At 44.3% G+C, this 26,265-nt stretch overlaps 1 protein-coding gene across 2 annotated transcripts in view; it reads left to right on the top strand.

Moving 5' to 3' along the window:
- HMGB1 (high mobility group box 1) overlaps window positions 1–26,029 on the top strand; it is a 153,559-nt gene extending 127,530 nt beyond the window's left edge. Inside the window, exons 1-5 of one of the 2 annotated variants that reach the window (XM_054445895.2) lie at window positions 19,867–20,059; window positions 22,172–22,335; window positions 22,514–22,659; window positions 23,156–23,330; window positions 24,342–26,029. In XM_054445895.2, coding sequence (XP_054301870.1) covers window positions 22,186–22,335; window positions 22,514–22,659; window positions 23,156–23,330; window positions 24,342–24,518 — 648 coding nt within the window. In that variant the 5' untranslated portion in view covers window positions 19,867–20,059; window positions 22,172–22,185 and the 3' untranslated portion in view covers window positions 24,519–26,029. Of the gene's footprint in view, window positions 1–19,866; window positions 20,060–22,171; window positions 22,336–22,513; window positions 22,660–23,155; window positions 23,331–24,341 lie in introns of those variants that run through there. The other variant, XM_054445894.2, reaches the window with a different exon arrangement.
- Window positions 26,030–26,265: the final 236 nt, after the last annotated feature.

Here is a 26,265-nt window from a genome sequence, read left to right as displayed (position 1 = left end):
ATGTATGGCCCCGGGCAAGGCACTGACTTTCTCTAGACCCAATTTCTTTCATCTAAGACATAGGGATGCTGGATTTTTATTATAACTGTGTTCTAAAATTCCATAAATCTTCCTTAAACTACTACTTACTAGTCTAATGAATAGCAAATAGTATTTAAAATACTATTGTAAGATACTGTAATATTTTCCCCATAAGTGTCTCTAAGTTACTTTGGTCAAACTTTAAGGAATTCCACTATTTCTAGTCTTGTAGGTTCACCCTACCTGTGCTTTTCATGACTTACCTTCCTCATACTCCCGCTTTTCCTTTGACGTTAGTGATTGCAGATCTGCTGTCTTTTCTTCTCTTTATAAATATACTTTTATTTATAAGTCTCAGCATGCACTTGATTATTTTTGTTGCCCATCTCTAGAGAGACCCTCGCTCTGAAAAAAGTCATAGGTACTCAAGGCAGGACAGTGGTGTTTTCTGTGTTTCCCGGTGACACCGCACAGTTTGGTGGCTTTGTGATGGCTGCGGCACGCTGAGCTGGTGCCCTTTGGGGGCTGCCCCCAGTGTCTCCCAAGTTGCCTTCCTATGTTATAAATGGGAGTTAGGGTCTCTCATCTTAAAAGTACATTTGAAATGTTTTCCCGCTGGGCACAGTGGTTCACACCTGTAATCCCAGCACTTTGGGAGGCCAATATGGGTGGATCCCTTGAGGTCAGGAGTTCGAGACCAGCCTGACCAACATGGTGAAACCCCTTCTCTACTAAAAATACAAAAATTAACTGGGCATGGTGGCTCATACCTGTAGTCCCAGCTACTTGGGAGGCTGAGCCAGGAGAACCACTTGAACCCAGCAGGTGGAGATTGCAGTAAGCCGAGATTGCACCATGGCACTCCAGCCTGGGCAACAGAGTGAGACTCTGTCTCAAAAAAAAAAAAAAAGAAAGAAAAGAAAAAAAGAATGTTTTCCATGAAATGCTTTACTCTTTGCTATATTAATACTTATCTCCCATTTTTTGCACATTTACCCAGCTGTGAGAGGTCCTTTGGCTGTTTATCCCCTTGGCTCTTTGTCTCCTGGAAGAAGAGTAATCTATAGAATAAAAGATTGCACTGTGTATTTCCACTTCCATGTCATCTTCCCTTCTCTTCTTCTTTCCTCTCCTCTCCTCTCCTCTCTTCTCCTCTCCTCTTTCCTCCTCCTCCTCCTCTTCCTTCTTCTTTTCTCTCTCTCTCTCTTTTTCTCTTTCTTTCTTTTTTTTGAGACAGGGTCTGACAATGTTACCTAGGCTAGTTTTGAACTCCTGGGCTCAAGCAGTCCTCCTGCCTTGGCCTCCCAAAGTGCTGAGATTACAGGCGTGAACCACTGCGCCTGGCCCATTTTTTCTTAATGGTAAAAACAAAAAACAAAACAATGTAATAACCTCTTATACCCATCCCAATCCCTGAGACAGAGTAGCGGTTGTTGGGGGATGGAGGGTGAAGAACACGGTGAAGATCCTACTTCAGGGATGGCAAAATAGCATCCTGCTTCACTGAGTTTTAGTAGCAGGTATAGAGTAGTTGGTAACAAAGCCGGTAATAGACTCTTATTCCTTCATTACTTTCCCCACTTTATCATTTGAGACATTTAATTATGAATTGAGTGGCGGTTAGATGCTGGGGAAAATGGGGAAGAAAGCACGCCCTGCCCTGGAGGGGCTTACAGAGGAGAAGGCCACAGACGCCTGGGTAGTACAGACCCTGGCCCTGGAGACATTGCCAAGGAGGGGCAGCTCAGGCTGGGATGGGGGGTACCAAGGGAGGCTCTGAATGGGATGGTCAGGGGCAGCTTCTCAGAGCTGAAAGACAAGCATGAGTTGGACAGGTGTAAGGTTATCCTGCTGGAAAGACATCAAGGCCTGAGGGAGCATGACCATCCCAGGACCTCCCAGTGGCTCAGGATGGGAGCTTGAGCATGGGCAGGACAGAGAAGCAGGGCCTGACTGTGAGTGGCCTAGGATGCTCTGCTAAGAGCTGAACATTCGACGGAGTGCAGTAGCTCAAACCTATAATCCCAGCACTTTGAGAGGCTGAGGCAGGAGGATTGCTTCAGCCCAAGAGTTTGAGACCAGCCTGGGCAACATGGTGAGACACCATCTCTACAAAAAGTTTAAAAATTAGTTGGGTGTGGTGGTGCGTGTCTGTGGCCCCAACTACTCAGGAGGCTGAGGAGGGAGGATCGCTTGAGTACAGGAGGCAGAGGCTGCAGTGAGCCCAGATGATGCCACTGCCCTCCAGCCTGGGTGACAGACACCCTGACTCTAAAAAAAAAAAAAAAGAAATTTGCACGTTCTCTTGTGGGCAACAGGGAGTCATGCAGGAATTATTTAAGCAGAGGAACATCATGATCATAATGTCATAATTTACCTTAGAAACATCACTCGGAGTTTCCTAACACTAAGGCCCAGGGTTGGCGTAGAGTGAGCAGGAGAAGGTGGCCTCAGAAATGAAGGGAAGTGACAGGGATCAGAGACACACATTAAAGAGGTAGGATCCCTAGGACTGGAGGGTTTGCTGGTTGCGGGGAGTGAGGGAAAGGGAGGAGTTAATGATGATACTCAGGTTTCTGGGCCAGGCAACTGAGTGAGAGGACCCCCAGAGGAAGTTTTAATGATGAGCACAAAGGTGATTCTTATGGCCGTGCCAGGCTTCCAAGCCCTGGTGGATGCAGAATGGAGTGGGGTCTTGTGTTTGCTTTGCTCACTCACCTGTGGGTGAGGAGTGCTGGGCTGCTAACCCTTGGCTATATTCTCTGACCTGTCATCTTAACATTAGGACAATTGCTCCTCAATAATTGGTAAAGGACCAGCCATGGTGGCTCACACTATAATTCCAGCACTTTGGGAGGCTGAGGCAGGAGGAGTGCTTAAGGCCAGAAGTTCAGAACCAGCCTGGGCAACATAGCTATGCCCTGTCTCTACGAAAAAAAAAAAAAAAAAAAAAAAGCTGGAGTTGGTGGTGTGCACCTGTAGTCCTAGACACCGAGGAGGTTGAGGCATGAGGATGGCTTGAGCCCGGGAGGTCAAGGCTACAGTGAGCTATGATCACACCACTGTACTCCAACCTGGGCAACAGAATAAGACTCTGTCTCTATTTAAACAACAACAACAACAAAATTCGTAAAGACCTCATTTTTTATTTTATTTTTTTTATTTCCCGCAAAGACCCTTGAAGTCACTACCAATGTCATTAGCTACCTTTGGAGTGCATCTTTCTGATACTGTTGGTTTTAATGACAAAGGCCAGAATGGGAAAGAGACATACATGGAAAGTGTCAGGTCAGACTTGGCTTCAGAGCCAGAAAGATGGGTTTGGATCACTAGCCGGGTAAGCTTAGGCAACCTTAATTTCCTCACCTGTAAAATAAGGAAAATAACACCCACTCCAAAGGCTTGATGTGAGAATTACAATGAGGTAAAGCATTTCTGATCCTAGCAGATGGCGAATGCCCAATAAATATTAGTTTCTGCCCCCTCCTGGCCCCACCGTAGACGCTTGCGGCCTGAGCACCACTATCTGCTAACTAATAAAACATGAGCTTGGTCTTTACCATCTTGATCTGCCTGTTGCTTTTGCGTGTATGTTTTTGTTTTATTTAATCTTTCGGACAATGGAGAGAAGGGAAGAGAAAAGAGAAAGGGAGAGGAGGAGGGACAGGGAATGAGACAAACTCAATTTAGAACTTTCCTAAGTGAAAATGTTGCCTGAAAGAGTACCTTCAGGTGTCCTGCCTCAGTTCTTTCTCCAAGAAAAATATTAACCTATGTGACAATAATATGTATCTACAGTAGCACATTTAAGACTAAGAATACCTCGAGGCAGGCGGATCACTTGAGATCAGGAGTTTGAGACCAGCCTGGCCAATATGGTGAAACCCCGTTTCTCTAAAAATACAAAAATTAGCTGGGCGTGGTGGCACACACCTGTAGTCCCAGATAGGAGGCTGAGGCAGGAGAACCGCTTGAACCTGGGAGGCAGAGGTTGTGGTGAGCCAAGAGGCACCATTGCACTGGTGACAGAGCGAGACTCCATTTCAAAAAAAAAAAAAAAAAAAAGACTTAAGAATACCTACATGGAGCTGGCATATCAGGCTAATGAGTAAGACAGAAGCTTCCTGGCCTTCCAAGACTGAGTCCTTTTTCCCTTGAGCACCAGCCTTGGATAACTAGGGTCTGACAGAGGCACGCTTCAAGAGTGGAGCCTCAGTAGAGGTTTACTGTTTTCATCACGATGGCAGATGTGTTGTGTCCCATCCACTGATTTTGCCCCACTGGGGGAGCCAGTCTTCATCCTTGAATCTTATAGTCCTAAGGTATGATGGGATTGGCATCTCAATTTAGAAAAATGCCAGGCCTCCGCCTTGGGTCCTGTCCAAATCTTTCAGCTTTTGGAGATACGCATTCTTTCTTATTATTCCTTCTGGACATAGATAAGATCTAACCCTTCGTTTAGCGTTTAGCGGTTAGCGCTTGCAATCTCCCTCAGGCCACCTTTCTTAGATGTTGGGTAGCTTCGGAATGTTTTGGCACTGGCTTCCGCTCTCCAGCCTTCACTCTTCCCCTTCTTGGCATTCTCTTTCTGTTGCTGTAGCAGATCCTCTTCTAATCTCATCTGTGTGTTTTTTTTTTCTCCATCAAAAAATCCCTCTGAAAAAGATCCAAAGTTCAGTTCTAGCCACTGAAGAATGTATGGCTACATGAAAGCGTTTTTTTGAGTCTTCTAATTGTCTTTAACAAACATATAGTTCTTGAAAACAACTTGTTATCATATAATACTTAGGTCAGGACATAGTTTCTACCTGCAAGTTTACATTTATTTCTTAAGGTAAGGTTAAAGAAAAAAAACACACAAGAGGAAAAAGATTCAGGAGACTAATATTACACCTCTTTAAAAAGCTGAGCAGGAAACCATAGGGAGAGTCTCACAAAAATCCATTCTTCTGCTTGGGATGAGATTATTGATTTCCTTAGTTACTACTTTTCCCTGAAGTGTTGAAATAAGTGCCTTTTGATGCTTGGACTTGAGAAAAACTTGTTCCCCAAAGCCACTTGGCACGTATAAATCCCAGGAACTAGGTACTTTAGGCACTGTGTTTGCTAAGCATGAGAGAGAAGGGCGGGGAGGGGAGGAGACAGAAAAAGGAGCGAGGGAAGGAGGGAAAGTGGCGGTACTAGGTGCCAGAGGAACCATAGCACTGCGTGAGAGCAACCGACATAGAAAGGAGTAGGTCCTCACTGAGGCCTGGCTCTCCTTCCCTGAGTTCTACCAGCTTCACCCAGGGCATCAACATCACCCACACTGCTCCCGTGAAACTGGGCTAATTTCATGCAAATCTAAATAGGTTTCATCCAAATGTAAAACCTAGAGCAGAGTGCAGTGGTCTCCTGTAGTTCCAGCTATTCAGGAGCCTGAGGCAGGAGGATCCCTTGAGCCTGGGCAACATAGTGAGACCCCATCTCTAAAATTAAAATAAACAAACAAATATATATTTAAAGAAAACCTAGACTGAAGTCATTGAATTTAGTGAATACACATTTTGTTGTCAAAATGAATATTCTACACATCTCTAAAATTAAAATAAACGAACAAATATATAAATAAATGAAACATAGACTGAATTCATTGAATTTAATGAATACACATTTTGGTGTCAAAGTAAATATTCCACACAAGGCAATACATTTTGAAGGAGTTTATGAATGTCTATGATTTCTGGTTATATGTAGAAAATCACATGCTTTAACTTCCGAAAGCATCTTTATTGTCACACAGTAAACATTTAAAAGGAGAGATTGGGTTTTAGCAGCAGAGGAGGGGGAAGGACATTACAGGCCAGAGAAACAGTGTGACCAGAATCTCGAAGGTGGGGAAGTACAAGGTCCAGTTTGATTAGAAATCAGGAGGGCAGCAGGAGGGAAAGCAAGAGAGAAACTGCCAGATTAGGGAGGGCCCTCAGGGCCAGAAGAGGATTTTGTAGTTAATTTGGAAGAAAACATTGTAATTAGATAAAAAGTTTTTAAAGCAGTGGAGCTGTATGCATTAGGAAAATTATAATAACATCCAACATCTGTTGATCATTTACAGTGTTCTAAGCGATTTACACTGTAGGCTGAGCTCTTTAGGTATATGAGCTCATTGAAACTCACAACCCTCTTGCAAAGGTGATATCATCATTTTATGGAAGCAGCTGAGGCTCAGAGAGGTTTATTCACTTTGCCCAAGGTGACACAGCTAGTAAGCACCAGGACCAGGATTTTAAACTTAGAGGTGTCCGGTTCCAAAGCCTCCATTCTTAACCACAAAACAATAAATGCCAGAACAAAAGAAGTGAAAAAAAGAATTCAAAATGTCTTGTGACTTAAATGTTATTGAAGTTGGTGTGAGGGGAGAGGAGAAAGGGGAGTCAAAAACAACTGCTAGAATTTGAGCCAGTGTGGGAATTCTGCAGGTAGTGAAATCGGAAAGAGGTAAGGTTTAGAGGGCAAACTGGAGAGCTTGCAAAACTGGTGAGTGGTGGGAATAGGAGTCTGAAGTCCAGGATACAGCCTGGGGCTGGAATGGAAACCAAGGGTCATTTACATAATGACAGTGTTTAAAACGCCTCTAAGGAGAGTTGGTCACTGAGGTCTTAAAGAGAGCAGAAGAGAAGCAAAGATTCGGACTAAGGTCCAAATTATAGGGAAAGAATGAATAGCTATTAGAGAAGATACATCAATAGTGACAAGAGGTAAAAGTTTAGAGCTATGATAAATGTGCATATTTATCTCTATAGGCAATATTTCCCCATAGGGAACAGTTTCTAGAGTAATGCTGAATTTGTAAAATTATCTGAATCTTTGAGTCCTCTAGTAGCACATTTCTTCTCTTAGAAATTGGGATTTGGCCCAGCTATTTGGGAAGCTGAGGCACGAGAATCGCTTGAACCCGGGAGGCAGAGGTTGCTGTGAGCTGAGATCACGCCACTGCACTCCGGCCTAGGTGACAGAGGGAGACTCTGTCTCAAAAAAAAAAAGAAAAGAAAAGAAAAAAGAAATTGGGATTTGGGGGCTGGGCACCATGTGGCTCATGCCTGTAATCCCAGCACTTTGGGAGGCTGAGGTGGGAAGATCACTTGAGCCTAAGAGTTTGAGGCTGCAGTGAGCTATGATTGTGCCAATGCACTCCAGCCTGGGCGACAGAGCAAGACCCTGTCTCAAAAAAGAAAAGAAAAAGAAAGCAAAGATTATCTTCCATCAGAAATAAATATGATTAACATTTATTAGTATATTCTTTCAGTCTTTTCTGGATTCATACGTACTCTTTTTCAAGCAGGGATCCTTCTGAAAATAGTTTTTCTCACAAGATATTGTGTATATTTTTGCAAGGCATTCAGTTTAGTATTCATAAGAATTTGATAGTGTTATAATAATAACAATGCATCATAAAGGCAGATTAAAATGCATTTAGCCAAACCTCTCATTGGACATCTAGATTGTTTCCACATTATAAATAATGCTGCAATTCATAATTTTTTTAAATAAAAATAATTCTTTTTAGAGACAGGGTCTCACTCTGTCCCCAGGCTGGAGTGTGTCTATTCACAGGTACAATGACAGCTCACTGCAGCCTTGAACTCCCGGGCCCAAGTGATCCTCCCGCCTTGGCCTCCCAAAGTACTGGGAATACAAGAGTGAGCCACCATGCCTGGCCACTTTTTACTTATTTCTGAATATTTCCTAGAAGCAAAATCACTGGTCAAATGCCATCAGTGTGTTCAATGCAGGGTTCATTTCTGAACATGACTATCAATTTGCTGGTAGTCCTTATGTTAGACTATAGTGAACCATGCTATCTCTTTCCTACTTCCTCATTTCCATTCTTGTAAGTCAAAAGGAAACCTTACAACAAGGATCAACAGCAACCTTTCAGAAAAAGCATACACATTTTTTGTTGTTGATTTTTTTTTCTTTAACACCTTCAGGTATGGGTTAGCAGTCACCCTCTGTTTACCCTTACAAGCCACTTTGGGCACTCAGTGTTTTTTAAACAAAAAGGCCTGGTAACTTGGATGGTAAGGCTGTCTGTCCCAACTGGTCCAGCTCCTCACTGGCAGAGGGACTTCTGCATTTCCAGCCTGTGATTTTAGTTAGAGGCAATCCAAGGGGAGAGCCTCACTCAGGTGAGGAAGATATTTGTCAGGTCTGCTAGGATTTCTCTCCTAGGCCTCAGAAATTTGCAAGCATCTTTGCATTTCCTGGCATTCTCTGGCCTGGAATGCTGTTTTTTGTCTTGGGCCTCCCTGGCAGAGCAAGGCAGTCCCCTTTTCTGTCTTCAGAGCCTTTCTCTGGGCTTGGGACAGGCCCACTGTGTTGGCACAAGCCTCATTTGGTCTGCTGGGGAGCTTGGCTGCAGGCCCTGGGTGCTCGGCATCTCCCCTGGCTGCTCCTCTCTGTCCTATTCAATCAGCCTCAGCACCTGCACTTGTCAGTTAGGCCTGATGTTACCCTGGATGGGAAATGGAACTTCTTTACTGTTGCTCTAATTCCATGTTTCACAAACTGCAGGGCCTATGGATGGATTGGGAAGTAAATTTAAAATGTGAAGAAAAAAAAATCGGAGTCCATCGCAATAATGGTAGGTATTGTTTCATTAAACTTTTTTCAGATTTTATATATGCAAACTGTAAGGGTCCTATTCAAAGACCTTGAAAGCCAAGAATGTGAACTGTGCATTTCAAACGTATGTCAGTATTCCCACGGGGCTGTGATGCATATTTAGGTGGGGAAATGTGATACCATTTTTATTTTATTAGCTAGGCTAATAACTGCAAGATCATATGGCTTTAGTGGAGAAAACACAAGGCTTTGGACTCAGAACTGGGTCAATATTGTTGCTAACTAGCTGTGTGACCTTGGACAATTCAATGAATCTCTCTGAGCCTCCCTTAGTATTGCCTGTAAGAGACAGATAAGCATCCTGGCCTTATAGGATTACTGTTAGGATTAAACAAAATCTTTTTTTTGGGACAGAATCTCGCTCTTTTGCCCAGGCTGGAGCACAGTGGTATGATCTTGGCTCTCTCTAACCTTCACCTCCTGGGTTCAAGTGATTCTCGTGCCTCAACCTCCCTAGTATCTGGGATCACAGGCACGCGCCACCACACTCAGCTAACATTTTTGTATTTTTAGTAGAGCTGGGGTTTTGCCATGTTGGCCAGGCTGGTCTTGAACTCCTGGGCTCAAGTGATCCACCCACCTCTGCCTCCCAAAATGCTGGGATTACAAGCTTGAGCCATCATGCCAGCCATAAACAAAATAATCTATGTATAGTGCTTAGCACATGGGAGACACATGCTAAATAAAGCTTGTTGTCTAGTCTTTTGTCTGGGCCATAAGACATCCTCTCTTGGCAGCACAGCCACTCTTTTCCTCATCTCAAGAGTACATGCTGGCTGGGCAGGATGGCTCAGGCCTGTAATCCCAGCACTTTGGGAGGCTGAGGTGGGCAGAACACTTGAGGTCAGGAGTTCGAGACCAGTCTGGCCAACATGGTGAAACCCCATCTCTACTGAAAATACAAAAAATTAGCTGAGTGTGGTGGCTCGCGCCTGTAATCCCAGCTACTCGGGAGGCTGAGCTTGAGCCTGAGAGGCTGAAGTTGCAATGAGACTGCACTCCAGCCTGGGCGCAAGAGTAAGACTCTGTCTCAAAATAAAAAAATTGAGAGAGAGTACATGCTACCTGCGTCTCAAAAAAAAAAAAAAAAAAAAAAGTACATGCCACCTGCGATATCACAACAGTTCTGTTTCTCAGTTTCCCACTCTATGGTTTGTATGATGACAATAAGTGTTTCCTATAAAAAGAATCTCTGATCAAGAAAATTTCAGAATTACAGTTTACAATCATATGAAATGCTTAGGCCCCAACTCAAATGTCTACAGGGGCCAGGGAGGTGATGTGATTGGGTGAAAAGTCAGGCTAACCACTTAGGGAATGGCAGGGACTGTGGTAAACTGGAGAACCCTGACCCCTTTGAGGGAGGCAGCTACTCTTCATTCCAACCATCCTCCCATGTGGAAATGTGAACCCAACCTCATCAGATCTCTCACTTTTCAAAAGAAGCCAAATATCTGGATTTTTTATTGTGAAGATTTCTACTGTGTTCTGGGTTTTGTTTGTTTGTTTACAGACAGGGTCTCTCTCTGTCGCCCAGGCTGGATGGAGTGCGATGGCAGGATCATAGCTCACTGCAGCCTCAAACTCCCAGGCTCAAACAATCCTCCTATCTCAGCCTTCTGAGTGAGTAGGTGGAACTACAGGTGAGCGCCACCACCACACTCAGGGAATTATTATTATTATTATTTTTTGAGACGGTCTCAAACCGGGCACATTGGCTCACACTTGTAATCCCAGCACTTTGGGAGGCCGAGACAGGCAGATCACTTGAGCCCAGGAGTTCAAGACCAGCCCAGGCAACATGGAGAGACCCCCATCTCTACAAAAAATACAAAAACATAATTAACCAGGCATGGTGGTGCGCGCCTGTAGTCCCAGCTACCTGGGGTGGGGTGAGGGGAGGGGAGAGATGGGAGAAGAGACTGCAGTGAGTCGAGGTCACGCCACTGCACTCTAGCCTAGGCAAGACCCTATCTTAAAAAAAAAAAAAAAAAGAGAGAGAGAGACAGTGAGCTGAAGTCGCATCACTGCACTCCAGCCTAGGTGAGACCCTGTCTCAAAAAAAAAAAAAAAAAAAAGAGAGAGACAGTGAGCCAAGGTTGCACCATTGCACTCCAGCCTAGGTGACAGAGCAAGACCATCTCAAAAAAAAAAAAAGAGAGAGAGAGTGAGCTGAGGTTGCATCACTGCACTCCAGCCTAAGGGAGACCCTGTCACACAAAAAAAACAAAAAAAGAAAAAAAAAAAGAGAGAGAGAGAGAGTGAGCCAAGGTTGCACTCCAGCCTAGGCAAAAGAGCGAGACCCTGTCTCAAAAAAAAAAAAAAAAAAAAAAAGAGAGAGAGAGAGTGGCAAGGTTGCACCATTGCACTCCAGCCTAGGCGACAGAGTGAAACCATCTCAAAAAAAAAAAAAAAAGAGAGACGGTCTCGCTCTGTCGCCCAGGCCGGAGTGCAGTGGTTCCGTTCGATCACTGCTTACTGCATCCTCAAACTCCTCTTCTGCCTCGGCCTCCCAAAGTGCTGAGATTACAAGTGTGAGCCACCATACCTGCCCAATGTCTACCTTTTTAAAACACCGCTTTGACCAAATGAAACATCTGTGAGTCAGATAAGGCCAGAGAGGGGCCAGTTTACGCTGTCGGTCCTAACCCTTCATGGCTGGGCATACTTATTACGGTCACCCCTGGCTCTCCAGAAAAGCCTCCCACGGTATCCCTATAAAAGCACTTGTTTAAAATTACTATAATATTTTGCAGCAAAAATATACTTTAAGCACAGAATATGTAACTCCAATAATAGATGAAAATTCTACCTAATGAAGAGGACCATCTTTTTCACAAGGTGTTAAACACCATGAACAGCAGGAAAGAAATGGGCAAAGTTGGCAAGGAGGGAGTGTTCCATTGTTCCTGTCTTTCCTTAGTTAACCAAAACCACTCATAAGGCATTTATTGCTTTTTAAAAAATAGCTTTATCAAAATATGATTCATACACCATATAATTTACCCACTTACAGTGTACAATGGTTTTGGGCATATTCACCAGGTCATGCTGCCATTACTATAATTTAATCTGGAACATTTTTGTACCCCTAAAAGAAACTCCATACCCATTAGCAGGCACTCTCTTTTTCCCCAAACCCTGGCAGCCACTAATCTACTTCCCTGTCTATAATATTTCCTGTTCTGTATATTTTATATACATGGAATCATACAATATGTGGCCTTCTTATGTCTGAGCTCTTTCACTTAGCATAATGTCAAATATATATGTATGTGTATGGATATACCACATTCGATTTAATCATCTCATCAGTTGATGGGCATTTGGGTTTTTTCCACTTTTTGACTGTTAAAAATAATGCTGCTATGAAGATTCATGTACAAGTGTGTGTGGACATGTTTTTGTTTCTTTTGGGTATATACCTAGGAGTGGAATTGCTGGGTCAACTGGTATCTATCTGTGTTTAACCTTTTGAAGAACTGTCAGCTTGTTTTCCAAAACACCTGCCCATTTACATTTCCACAAGCGTGCATAAGGGTTCCAGTTTCTTTCTCCACATGCTCACCCATGCTTGCTACTGTCTATCTCCTTGATATAGCCATCTGCGTGGGTGTGTGATAAGCATTTATTCTGAAGGTGTAAGGCAGTTTTAATAGAGCAGCTGAATTTGATGTTTGATGTGATTATTGAGATCAAGACCTAATATAGGGATCTTTTCTGAACTTAGATCACCTTTCTGTAAGAACTTTTACTATTGCGTTTTCCACTCGTCATGTGTACCATTCTTTGACTAACCAGAGGACAGGCCTCTTAAGGAAAGGTCTGATATTTTCCCCTTACTAACCAGTAAAATAATCCAATTCTAGAGAAATTATTGATATAAATTAGCTTTGGTACAATTTTCTGTGCCATAGCCATCAATGCTGCCCACGGAGAAGCCGCTGATTTCCCCCGGAAAACTCAGGCTGAGGCAGGAGGTACTTAAGCAGCTGGGGAAGAGGTTCTCCTTCTCCATACATGAAGACATATAGCACCACCTCCCTCTCTTTTGCCTCTGGTCTTTCTTCTTGCCTCTCCATTTAGTCACGAAACATCCTTTCAAGTTAGACTAAGGTAGCGACAGCCCTAAGGAAATGTTGAGGAAATTGAGCATAGACCTCGGTGACTATGAGAGGTCCGTGCATAGTGAATTGAGGGGATTGGATGTCAGTATCCTTGCTTCTAGTCTGGAGTTCACAAACCTGTGCTCTCTTATTTTCCTGAATGCCTCATTCCTTTATTTTCAGTGCCCTAAAAAAAAAAAAAGTTTTCAGTATGTGTGATCCTTAGTATGGTTGTATGGTTGTATGGTTGACCTCATCAGACATTTTGGGTTAGTGTTTCCTCTCCTTTTCCGAAACTGGCCTGTTTTGCAAAGCAGACAAGAGAATTCATATAGCTTGACTTTAGGACTCATTGCATTGGGAGAGATCAATACTCTTCAACCAATGAAAAATTTACAGCTCCCAGTCTGCATTTTTGTTGTTGTTGTTTTCTGTATTGTTTTGTTTTGAAACGGAGTCTTTCTCTGTAGCCCAGGCTGGAGTGCAGTGGCACCATCTCAGCTCACTACAACCTCCGTCTCCCAGGTTCAAGCGATTCTCATGCCTCAGCCCCCGGAGTAGCTGGGAGTACAGGTGTGCGCCACCATGCCTGGCTAATTTTTGTATTTTTAGTAGAGATGCGGTTTCGACACGTTGGCCAGGCTGGTCTCGAACGCCTGACCTTAAGTTATCCACCTGCCTCGGCCTCCCAAAGTGCTGGGATTACAAGCGTGAGCCACTGTGCCTGGCCTTGCATGTTGTATTTTTTTTTATGTCAGAGTTTTTTATTTGTATGTTTGTTTTGAGACAGTCTCGCTCTGTGGCACTCTGGTGTAGTCTCCACTCACTGCAACTTCCGCCTCCTGGGTTCAAGTGATTCTTGTGCCTCAGCCTCCCAGGTAGCTGGGACTACAGGCATGCGCCATCACACCCGGACTCATTTTGGTCTTTTTAGTAGAGACAGGGTTTTGCCGTGTTGGCCATGCTGGCCTTGAACTCCTGGCTTCAAGTGATCCGCCCACATCTGCCTCCCAAAGTAGTGGGATTACAGGCATAAGCTGCCACATCTGGTCACCTTTTAAGTTTTAAAAGCCCATTGGTGGCCAGCCGCGGTGGCTCACGCCTGTAATCCCAGCACTCTGGGAGGCCCTGGGCGGGCGGATCACCTGAGGTCAGGAGTTCAAGACCAGCCTGGCCATGATGAAACCCCATCTCTACTAAAATTACAAAAAATTAGCCAGGCGTGGTGGTGCGCGCCTGTAATCCCAGCTACTCCGAAGGCTGAGGCAGGAGAATCTCTTGAACCCGGGAGGTGGAGGTTGCAGTGAGCCGAGATGGCGCCACTGCACTCCAGCCTGGGCAACAAGAGCGAAACTCCATCTCAAAAACAAAAAACAAAAAACAAAACAAAACCAAAGGCCGGGCATGGTGGCTCATGCCTGTAATCCCAGCACTTTGGGAGGCGAAAGCGGGTGGATCACCTGATGTTAGGAGTTCGAGACCAGCCTGGCTAACATGGTGAAACCCTGTCTCTACTAAAAATACACAAAAAAAAATTAGCCAGGCAGGTGGCCCATGCCTATAATCTCTGCTACTTGGGAGGCTAAGGCAGGAGAATCACTTGAACCTGGGAGGTAGAGGTTGCAGTGAGCCGAGATCGCACCACTGCACTCCAACCTAGGCAACAAGAGTGAAACTCCGTCTCAAAAAACAAAAACAAAAACAAAAAACAAAAAAACAAAAAAACCAACCATTGGTTTGGTCGAACATGGGAGACAAACATTAAATTAAAGATAAAATAAAATAGGCCAGGCGCGCTGGCTCACACCTGTAATCTCAGCACTTTGGGAGGCCAAGGCAGGTGGATCACGAGGTCAGGAGTCCAAGACCAGCCTGGCCAATATAGTGAAACCCCGTCTCTACTAAAAATACAAAAATTAGCCATGGCACGTGCCTGTAGTCCCAGCTACTCGGGAGGCTGAGGCAGAAGAATCGCTTGAACCTGGGAGGTGGAGGTTGCAGTGAGATGAGACCACACCACTGTACTCCAGCCTGGGCAATAGAGCGAGCCTCTGTCTCAAAAAATTAATTAATTAATTAATTAAATATAAATAAATAAATAAATAAGTCTGGGCATGGTGGCTCACACCTGTAATCCCAGCACTTTGGGAGGCCGAGGCGGGTGGAACACCTAAGGTCAGGAGTTCAAGACCAGCCTGGCCAACATGGTGAAACCCCATCTCTACTAAAAATACAAAAATTAGCTGGGCATGGTGGCACACGCCTGTGATCCTAGCTACTTGGGAGGCTGAGGCAGGAGAATCACTTGAACCTAGGAGGCAGAGGTTGCAGTGAGCCAAGATCACGCCACTGCCCTCCAACCTGGATGACTAAGACTCTGTCTCAAAAATAAAATAAAATAAAATAAAACAATAAAAAGCCAATTGGTAACAATCTTTGGGCAGACAATCTCGCAGTTTTCTGTGATAAAGTCTAATTTGGCTTGCCATAGTTCACTGTATCCACCAAGGAATAATCTTGGCCTAATTGGAAACTGGTAAATGCTTAGACTATATGTGTTTCTCTACATTTGAGATCCCCTCTCACCCTCCAACTGTGCCTCCCCCTTTTTAAGTTACATCAAATGAGATGTAATTGGCACCTATCCTCAATCTTAGTATCCTAACATTCGCTTCTTATTCTATTTTCCTGCCTTTTGATTTAGAAAGACCTAAATGCTTTTAGATCTAAAGATAGAAGAGGAAGGTTAAAACAATAATTTGCAATACGTACTCCTTCAGCTATTAATTCATTTATGCAACAGGCTTTATTTAATGCCTGCTGTATGCCAAGTACTCTGCTAGGTGCTTGGGATTCAAAGATAGGAGCTGGGCTCAGTTTCTCATGCCTGTAATCCCAACATTTTGGGAGGCCAAGGAGTTTGAGACCAGCCTGAGCAACATGGAGAGACCCTGCCTCTACAAAAAAAAAAATAGCCAGCACTGGGCATGGTGGTTCATGCCTGTCATTCCAGCACTTTGGGAGGCCAAGGTGGGAGGATCACTTGAGCCCATGAGTTTGAGACCAGCCTGGGCAACATGGAGAGACCTTGTCTCTACAAAAATAAAAATAAAAATAAATTAGCTGGGGCTGGGTGCGGTGGCTCATGCCTGTAATCCCAGCACTTTGGGAGGCCAAGGCGGGTGGATCAAAAGGTCAAGAGATGGAGACCATCCTGGCCAATATGGTGAAACCCCGTCTCCACTAAAAATACAAAAATAAGCTGGGCGTGGTGGCACGCGCCTGTAGTCACAGCTGTTCAGGAGGCTGAGGCAGGGGAATCGCTTAAACCAAGGAGGCAGAGGTTGCAGTGATCCAAGATCGTGCCACTGCACTCCAGCCTGGCGAAAGAGGGAGACTCTGTCTCAAAAAATAAATAAACAAATAAATAAATAAGCCAGGCATGGTGGCGCTCACCTGTAGTCCTGGCTTCCCAGGATGCTGAGGTGGTAAGATGGCTTCAGTCCCAGAAAGTCAAGGCTGCAGTGAGCCGTAATCATGCCACTGCACTGCACTCCAGTCTGGGCAATACAGCCATACCCTGTCTCAGAAAAAAAAAAATACAGAGTTCTTGCCTTTAAGGTGTACGGTGCAGTGAGACAAGCAGATACAACTGGAGAACCACAATTGTGATTGCAGTAATTAATATACACAATATTACAGGATTACAGAAAAGAGGTACTTCCCCTATCCTAGAGGGGATGGAGGAAGGGCATAAAGTATATTAATGACGATCTGTAATTCAGTTGTTTAAATTGAGCATGGGAGAGGGTGTTCAGGCCTTTTCAACTGGATGACTTTGTAATTTGGGATAAAACACCCAATAACTTGGCCGAGTACCGTGGCTCATGACTGTAATCCTAGCACTTTGGAAGGCCGAGGCGGGCAGATCACTTGAGGTCAGGAGTTCAAGACCAGCCTGACCAACATGGTGAAACCCTGTCTCTATCAAAAATACAAAATTACCCGGGCATTGTGGTGCATGCCTATAGTCCCAGCTACTCGGGAGGCTGAGGCACGAGAATTGCTTGAACCCGGGAGGTGGAGGTTGCAGTGAGCTGAGATCGTGCCATTCCACTCCAGCCTGGGCAACAGAGTGAGACCCTGTCTCATAAAAACAAAAACAACAACAACAAAAACCCAATAACTGTAAAGTAAAATACGTCAACTTGTGACTAAGGATTCATGTGGAAGAAGAAAAGGGTCTAATATCATAAATGAACATCAAGATTGTGGGGTTAGAGCTAGAAGGTGTTGGTTTTATTTTAAAATTTCTTTCTTTTTTATGTTCTTCCCTGCCTATATCACAGAAAATCAAATATAAGAAATGAATTGCCTGCAAGTGGTGGTTTTTAAACTCTTCTCTCTGACATAGTCTCTGTTAAACTTGGGAATAAATAAAGGCACCATCACCAGACTAGGGGAAGATTAGCATTGTTTGAGGTTAGGATTTAAAAAAAGCAAAACAAGGCCAGGTGCAGTGGCTCATGCCTGTAATCCCAGCACTTTGGGAGGCCGAGGCGGGCAGATCACCTGAGGTCAGGAGTTCAAGACCAGCCTGACCAACATGGTGAAACCCTGTCTCTACTAAAAATAAAAAATCAGCCAGGCATGGTGGCGCATGCCTGTATTCCCAGCTACTCGAGAGGCTGAGGCAGAAGAATCGATTGAACCGGGAGGTGTAGGTTGCAGTGAGCCGAGACTGCACCATTGCACTCCAGCCTGGGCAGTAAGAGCAAAACTCCGTCTCAAACAACAACAATAACAACAACAACAAAAAATTCACTAGATTTGCAATCACTGCCTTCATATAAGATTAAAATATGAAGAAAAACTCAAGGTTAACTGTACTTGAGGTTTTCTAAATTATGGGATTGAAGGGGTCTATATAATTTTAAACATTAACAAAAGTTTAATCTTTACAACCCTGTGGTCCCCTCCATTTTATAGCTGAAAGAATTGAAGCATGGAGGTTTAAAAACATGCCCAAGATCATACAGCTAGTAAGTAGCAGAGCTGGGATTTGCACCCAAGTCTATTCAATTCCAGTGCCTATTACTCACCATATCATCCTGTCAAAATAGAAACCTTGTGTGGGCCCAGTGCTCTCGAGATGTCCTGTGGCAATAAATGCACCCTGGCAGGAGCAAGCTGGTATAGACAACCAGTAAAGTGTATGGCCGTGCCAGTGCAAAGCCAACACTGCTCCTGCAAAATATTGATAGTGCCATATTCAACCAATCGTCAAATTTTAATATCATGGATGCCACTGAAAGTATCTTAATCATTCTCATGAATATTTTGTAATATGAGACATTGAGAAGATAAGACAGTATTGAAATAAATATATAGATTTAAATGAAATATAAAATTTGAATGATTAGTAGAGGGAAGCAGAGGATAGTAAATATGTCTGAAAATAACAACATAAAAGTTAACTTTAGATATATTATCTTTAAACGCTGCATGTGCAGTATACCAATTTATATCCTTTTTAATATTATAGTCTTTTTCATATGCATGTGTGATATATTGTCCATTCACCAAGACTATAATCCCTGAGTCCAATAGTATATTTTCTTTTAAAAAGAAATCAACATTAAAACAGGAAAGATTATTTAAGCTTACTCTCAAGTAGTTTAATACATTTGAGGAAATAAATTAGGTTATGGATGCTTATAAGTGATATAAAAAAATCAAATTAACATGATGTAGGTGATTTATTCCAACTTTGACCTGTTACATTTGGAAGAATTGGTTGTTGGATTTAGAAGTGTACAAAATACCATTAGAGAGTGAAAAAAAGGGAAGTCTGTTATAACTGAACAGGGGCGTGGTCTGCTCAGGCTAAAAGGAATAGATAGTAGTTTCATAAAGGACTGATATAACTGTAGAGTCTTCAGAACTGGCCACTACAGCCAGCACATTTTCTCTACAGACATAAGTATGTCTATTAATACCAGCCAGCTTGGTGAGTTAGAGAAACCACAGCCTGTGGATTTGGGCACATGCACTCTCTGCCTGCATCTAATCCTTCGGGTAACCATATACCTACAACTCCTGTAATCCTAGAGCACTTACATGGATGCACTAAGGGGTGTGATGGGAGGGAAAGATAGCATCACAAGGATTCGTTTGATTATAACAGTAATCCACACCAAGTCAAATAAAATAGCCAAACAGTTTAGAATGTGGTCTCTAATGAATTTGCTAATTCTACCAGGGCCTCACAAACATTTCCTGCTAGAGTACCCCATATCAAAACGAAGTGGCTGTTCTTTAATTACATGGAATAATTATTTGATTTCCAGGAAGTTAAGACAGTGCTTTGTATTTAAATAAAAAGTTCTAGACATGCTGTGAAACTCGATCAAACCAAGAAAAGGGGTGAAACTGAATGCCTACTCACTGACTCAAGATTTCAGCTGCTCAGCGAGCCTGACGTGACGGCTTATGAGCCCAGAAAAGGGGTATTTTAAACCCGGCTGGCTGGATCATGTCACTTTCTTACAGAAGCCCTGCCTTTCCAGAGACCTAAAGTGTAACGCAATCAGAGACCTTTGAGGGGCTGGAAGCTCGGCGGCTGCCGCCCCTCGGCACCAGCAGATACCCCAGTTTTCAGGGGACATGATCCCATAGTGTCGCCCTCACTTTTGAAGGGCCATTAAAAGCCCGGGGCCTCTTATCTCAACGGCTTTGGGCGTGAATGTGGGGCAAGAAGGGGGGGGAGACCTGTGGGTGTCTCTTTTGCCTGAGGAGTTGGAGACACTTGTGGAAAAGTCAGGACCTTTTCGCTCCGGCGGCCGCTCCGGTGTGGGGCTGGCTTGGGTTAGACACATGCACACATACACCATAGAGCTCTGCTTTCCCGTAGCAGCTGCTGCCTCTGCCTCTGCCTCTCCCGCCTCAGCCTCTTTGCCCGGCATACACACACATTCAGATTTGCGCGCTGTTTCAATCCGTGATGACGTGTCCCCGGAGACAGCCAATAGCAAACGGGCTCTGGTCAGGACAATGGGAGGTATCGGGCCAATGAGCGAGCCCCGTGAGTTGGCGGTAGCCAATAGGAGCCGCGCTGGCTGGAGAGTAATGTTACAGAGCGGAGAGAGTGAGGAGGCTGCGTCTGGCTCCCGCTCTCACAGCCATTGCAGTACATTGAGCTCCATAGAGACAGCGCCGGGGCAAGTGAGAGCCGGACGGGCACTGGGCGATTCTGTGCCTCGCTGAGGGTGAGTCTGGGGCAGCGCCGCGGCGGGGAGAGCGCCTCCGGCAGCTCCCCAGCCCGCGCGGCGGCCGGATCCCCGCGGCCGGGAGCCGGCGGGTCAGGATCCACACAAAGGCAAATGAGGGGGGACCGTGGGGGGAACTGCGCACGGAGCGAGCCTCTGCCCGGGCGCCGGGAACGCTGCCCCGCGCCGGAGCCCCGGCCCTCAGGCAGCCTGAGGCGCCGGGAGCCCCGCGCCCCGCGAGTTTCCACCCCCGGCGGCGTCCGCGCTGACTGGCGCAAAAAAAAAAAAAAATTTTTTAATTAAAAAAATTTTGAACGTGTTTTGGGCCCTCGGGCCGGGCGTTCGGGCGGGCGGCGTGCGCGGAGCGCGGCCGGGGCGGCGGGGCCGGCGCGGCTCGGCGGGCGGCGGGAGGGCAGCGGCGGCGCTTCCCCGGGCTGCATTGGCCGCCGCCGCAGCGAGCCGGGCGCCGGCGGGGAGCGCGGCCAGCCGGGCGGGCGGCAGGGCGGGCGGGGCGCCGCGGCGGGCGAGGGCGGCGCGGGGGCCCGGGGGCGGCAGTGCGGGCCCGGCCGGCCTCGGCCCGGGCGCGGCGGCGGCGGCGGCGGCCGGGCGGCGGGGGGAGCGGCGCCGCTGCGCTCGCTGGAACATGGCTGACTCGGGCCCGGCGCTGCTGGCTGGAGAGAAAACAAGGCGGGCGGGCGGGGGAGCTGGGCGCAGCAGTTCCGAGGCAACTTTTTTTTTCCTCTCTCTTTTCACAGCCCCGCGTTCTCCGTGCGGGGGCGGCGGGGCGCGCGGCCCGCGCGGAGGGAGACGGGGAGTGGCGGGCGGGTGGGCCCTCGGGTGGCCCCCACCGCGGCGGGGGGGAGGGGAGCGGCGCGGAGGGGAGGGCCCGGCCGCGCGCCCCCCGCCCCTCCCCCGGCCGTAATGGCCGAGTGTGTGCACCAGAGCGCGGCGCGCACCCCGCCCGCCGCCGCCGCCGCCGCACCCGCACCCTCGCACTCACACACTCTCTCATACACACACAGACACACACACACACACACACACACAAAGGGAAGGAGCCATATTCTCGCTCGCGCTCGCCCTCGCGGCGGCGGCGGCGCAGGCGGGGAAGACGCGCAGCGGCCATTCCGTGCGCGCCGGCCCCGGCGGCCGCGGGCGGAGCCAGCCCCCATTTCGAGCGGGGCTTCTCCCTGCGCTGAGCCTGACAAAATGGGGGCGGCGGCGGCGGCGCGGGCCTGCGGGGCCTGCCGAGCGCACGTGGCGGCCTCGGGCCCGGGAGCCGGGCCGCGTCCCCTCTCCTCGGCCGCGCGGCCACCGGCGAAGTTCTGGGGCCGGGGGCTCGCCCCGCGCAGGAGTCACCCCAACTTTCACGGCTCCAAAAAATACTCCCCGAGTAGGGGGAGGGGGCCACCGAGCCACGAGCAGGAGTGGCTTTTGTCCCTCATCCTTGTTTACTCGGAGAAACTTCAGACCGGACGTGTTTAGTCAGAACAGAAATACATCTCAGGGCCAAACCGATAGGAAACGAGGCTGCCTCGCGGTGGCACCGCCACCCCCCAGCCGGGTTCCGAGCACCGGAGCTGGCTGCTGCTCCCTCTTCGGAGCAAAGTTTTATGCAAAGAGGGTGTTTTTTAAAACTTTCGGTGCACGGTGATTTTTTTTTTTAAGGTCCCATAATTAGGAAGAGTCGACTCGCTTAGGCCCTTGTTTATTCCCTATCTAGCGCAAAGCCACGAATTGGCAGCATGTTTTCTGACCTTTGGTTTGGTTGGTTTAAAATGGTGTTCTAGATTTTAAAATCGTTTAAGTGACCAGTTAGATACTCATTCAGAGCAGACTCAGGCGGATAGATAGGGAATACTGTATGGGTATATCTTTGTGTCTAGACTTTTTGAGATCGCCCTGAAGGACCGTTTTTGTTTTGTTTGCTTGGCATAGCCCCTTCAAGGAATTTAATCTCTCGGCCATATTCTTGTCTGATTTTACGGAGGTTGATGTCGCTACTGTGTTAAATAACTAGTACCTTGGTTTTCATTCCCCCTTCCCAAGTACTTTAAGCTCTTATATGTCATAATTTTATTGCTAACATCAAATATTTATTTTATTTTTTAGAAAAATAACTAAACATGGGCAAAGGAGATCCTAAGAAGCCGAGAGGCAAAATGTCATCATATGCATTTTTTGTGCAAACTTGTCGGGAGGAGCATAAGAAGAAGCACCCAGATGCTTCAGTCAACTTCTCAGAGTTTTCTAAGAAGTGCTCAGAGAGGTGGAAGGTAAGAGGGCTTAAAACATGCTAACAAGGTAATTAAAAGACAGTTTCCAATTGAGGATACAAAAAAAAGCCTAGTTGGCGTTCTCATAGTGGGACGCTATTACATAGCAAAAGACATTGGTTTTGAGGATAATTTACTTAAATGTTACAACTTAAACTTACAAATAATTGTTTTGTAGACCATGTCTGCTAAAGAGAAAGGAAAATTTGAAGATATGGCAAAGGCGGATAAGGCCCGTTATGAAAGAGAAATGAAAACCTATATCCCTCCCAAAGGGGAGACAAAAAAGAAGTTCAAGGATCCCAATGCACCCAAGAGGCCTCCGTGAGTATCTTGCCTGTTTTTACTTCCCAGACACGTTTTACAGTAGAATCTGAGAGAAATTTAGCAAGCTACTTTGTCAGTTTAGAGTGTGAGTGTACAGTCAAAGTTTCTTAGCTAATACTTGGTTCATACTGGTTATATTTAAATAGTATAAAATTCCTGTTGGGTGGGAGTGTTCCCAGAGCATTTGAATTAGACACTTGGTCTCCTTTGCCCAGTGTTATCTCCTTTTGATCTTTTTATTTCTTGAAAAATACTATCTCTTTGAAATAGTGTAATTGTAGAATGTTCATCTAGGGTTCTAGCTAGTATAAATTAAATAGTTGTAAATTAAGCTTTGGTTGTGAAGGATATTTAGCATATTATAGTATTTGCACCCTGTCCAATGCAGCACAGAAATTCACAGGCAGCTTTAAATAGCAATGCAGTGTACACTTGATAGTATTTGTTTTTGTGATCTGTTAACTTAAAATCCTAAAATTTTTTTTTTTTTTAGTTCGGCCTTCTTCCTGTTCTGCTCTGAGTATCGCCCAAAAATCAAAGGAGAACATCCTGGCCTGTCCATTGGTGATGTTGCGAAGAAACTGGGAGAGATGTGGAATAACACTGCTGCAGATGACAAGCAGCCTTATGAAAAGAAGGCTGCGAAGCTGAAGGAAAAATACGAAAAGGTAAGAAGTGTGGGTTTGCTTGGTAAAATGATGACGAGTGCGCCAGATGTATGATTGTAGTTAGTTTGAGGTGTAATAAGTTTTTACACCTTACAGTTACATTAAGTATGGTGCTGATATAAGTCCTCATCCTTCAAAGAATGCAGAGGACCGAATAAATTAGTTTTTTTTTTGACTAAAACATAATCAGACTCAGACAAAGGCTGTGTACATTTAAGTTGGTTTTGTTATTCCCCAGTATCTTGAAGTTTATGAAAATGTTGGTAGTCACTTCAAGTCAAAAATGAGTATTTTCAAATGGCTTGGCATACAGTACAAAAATAGGCTAGACAAAGTAATATAGGCTATATTTTTCTTAGTCATATCCTGAAACATTTATGTTCTTTTCATTTAGATACTCAAAAAACCACATCACTAAGTTAAATTTCAAGTAATTTTGAATTTACTGCTTTGTCCAGTAAATAAGATTAAGGAAGTCTGTAACTCTTATAGTTCAGTAAATTGAAATATTAAATACTTAATTTTCAGCTTCTTTAGTCATTCTGAAAAGTGTTTATTTCTAGATGTTTCTTAACCTAATTGCATGTTTATTGACAAATTACTTTTTTTTTTAAGACCACATTTTCTACTAAGGATTAGGGTCTGACAGTGTAAACCTGTAGAGTGCTTTTTTGCATTCAGAAGGTGGCAGTGTCTACCCTTTAATCAGAGTCTCTACATTCTGGTTTTAATAGAGTTAGGATGTGGTACATAATTGCACCTCAATGAGGCATAACTTTGCAAATATTAGACTATGCCATTTCATGAGTTATAGATTGTTATAATGATCTTGTATTTTTATGTTCATTTATTGAAGTTCTAGTTATTTCTGGAGTTGCTGTGGATCTACAGATACGTGATATTTTGGTATAACTAGAATCTTGATTTCTTTCATAAAGTTCTGCCATGTTCTACTTCTTTCCTTAATGGTTTTTTCTTCCCTACTGTTTTATCCTCCCTTTGCTTTGGAAGGATATTGCTGCATATCGAGCTAAAGGAAAGCCTGATGCAGCAAAAAAGGGAGTTGTCAAGGCTGAAAAAAGCAAGAAAAAGAAGGAAGAGGAGGAAGATGAGGAAGATGAAGAGGATGAGGAGGAGGAGGAAGATGAAGAAGATGAAGATGAAGAAGAAGATGATGATGATGAATAAGTTGGTTCTAGCGCAGTTTTTTTTTCTTGTCTATAAAGCATTTAACCCCCCTGTACACAACTCACTCCTTTTAAAGAAAAAAATTGAAATGTAAGGCTGTGTAAGATTTGTTTTTAAACTGTACAGTGTCTTTTTTTGTATAGTTAACACACTACCGAATGTGTCTTTAGATAGCCCTGTCCTGGTGGTATTTTCAATAGCCACTAACCTTGCCTGGTACAGTATGGGGGTTGTAAATTGGCATGGAAATTTAAAGCAGGTTCTTGTTGGTGCACAGCACAAATTAGTTATATATGGGGATGGTAGTTTTTTCATCTTCAGTTGTCTCTGATGCAGCTTATACGAAATAATTGTTGTTCTGTTAACTGAATACCACTCTGTAATTGCAAAAAAAAAAAAAAAGTTGCAGCTGTTTTGTTGACATTCTGAATGCTTCTAAGTAAATACAATTTTTTTTATTAGTATTGTTGTCCTTTTCATAGGTCTGAAATTTTTCTTCTTGAGGGGAAGCTAGTCTTTTGCTTTTGCCCATTTTGAATCACATGAATTATTACAGCGTTTATCCTTTCATATAGTTAGCTAATAAAAAGCTTTTGTCTACACACCCTGCATATCATAATGGGGGTAAAGTTAAGTTGAGATAGTTTTCATCCATAACTGAACATCCAAAATCTTGATCAGTTAAGAAATTTCACATAGCCCACTTATATTTACAAACTGAAGAGTAATCAATCTACTCAAAGCATGGGATTATTAGAATCAAACATTTTGAAAGTCTGTCCTTGAAGGACTAATAGAAAAGTATGTTCTAACCTTTACATGAGGACTCTATTCTTTAACTCCCATTACCATGTAATGGCAGTTATATTTTGCAGTTCCCACATTAAAGAAGACCTGAGAATGTATCCCCAAAAGCGTGAGCTTAAAATACAAGACTGCCATATTAAATTTTTTGTTGACATTAGTCTCAGTGAAGACTATGAAAATGCTGGCTATAGATGTCTTTTCTCATTTATCTAAATATGGACTGCTCAGGAAACGAGACTTTCCATTACAAATATTTTTAATTAATTGGGCCAGCTTTTAAAACAAAGATGCCACATTCAAAATAGGGTATATTTTCCTATATTATGGTTTGCCCCTTTATGAATCCAAGTAGATAGGAGGAAAGAAGACACTTTAAACTTTGCATCTCAGTATGAATTATTCAATTTATTTGAATGATTTTTCTTTACCAAACAAACTCATTCATTAGTCATGTTTATCTGCTTAGCAGTTTAGGGAACAATTTGGCAATTTTGTGGTTTTCGAGATTATCGTTTTCTTAAAGTGCCAGTATTTTAAAATAGCGTTCTTGTAATTTTACACGCTTTTGTGATGGAGTGCTGTTTTGTTATATAATTTTGACTTGGATTCTTTCCATTTGCATTTGTTTATGTAATTTCAGGAGGAATACTGAACATCTGAGTCCTGGATGATACTAATAAACTAATAATTGCAGAGGTTTTAAATATTAGTTAAATGGCTTTCACTTAAGAACTTAAGATTTTGTTACATATTTTTAAATCTTGTTTCTAATAATACCTCTTAGCAGTACCTTTTAAATAAGTATAAGGGATGGCAAAGTTTTTCCCTTTAAAAATACTCACTTTATGCTTATAAATAGGTTAATGGGCTGATAAAAGGTTTTGTCAAACATTGCAAGTACTCGGTGCTATATATAAATGAGGAAAAACTAGTTTTACTT

The sequence above is a fragment of the Pongo pygmaeus genome, chromosome 14, assembly GCF_028885625.2.
Source record: "Pongo pygmaeus isolate AG05252 chromosome 14, NHGRI_mPonPyg2-v2.0_pri, whole genome shotgun sequence".
In the NCBI taxonomy this organism is placed as follows: Eukaryota; Metazoa; Chordata; class Mammalia; order Primates; family Hominidae; genus Pongo; species Pongo pygmaeus.
This window is presented reverse-complemented; position numbering and strand designations above follow the sequence as displayed.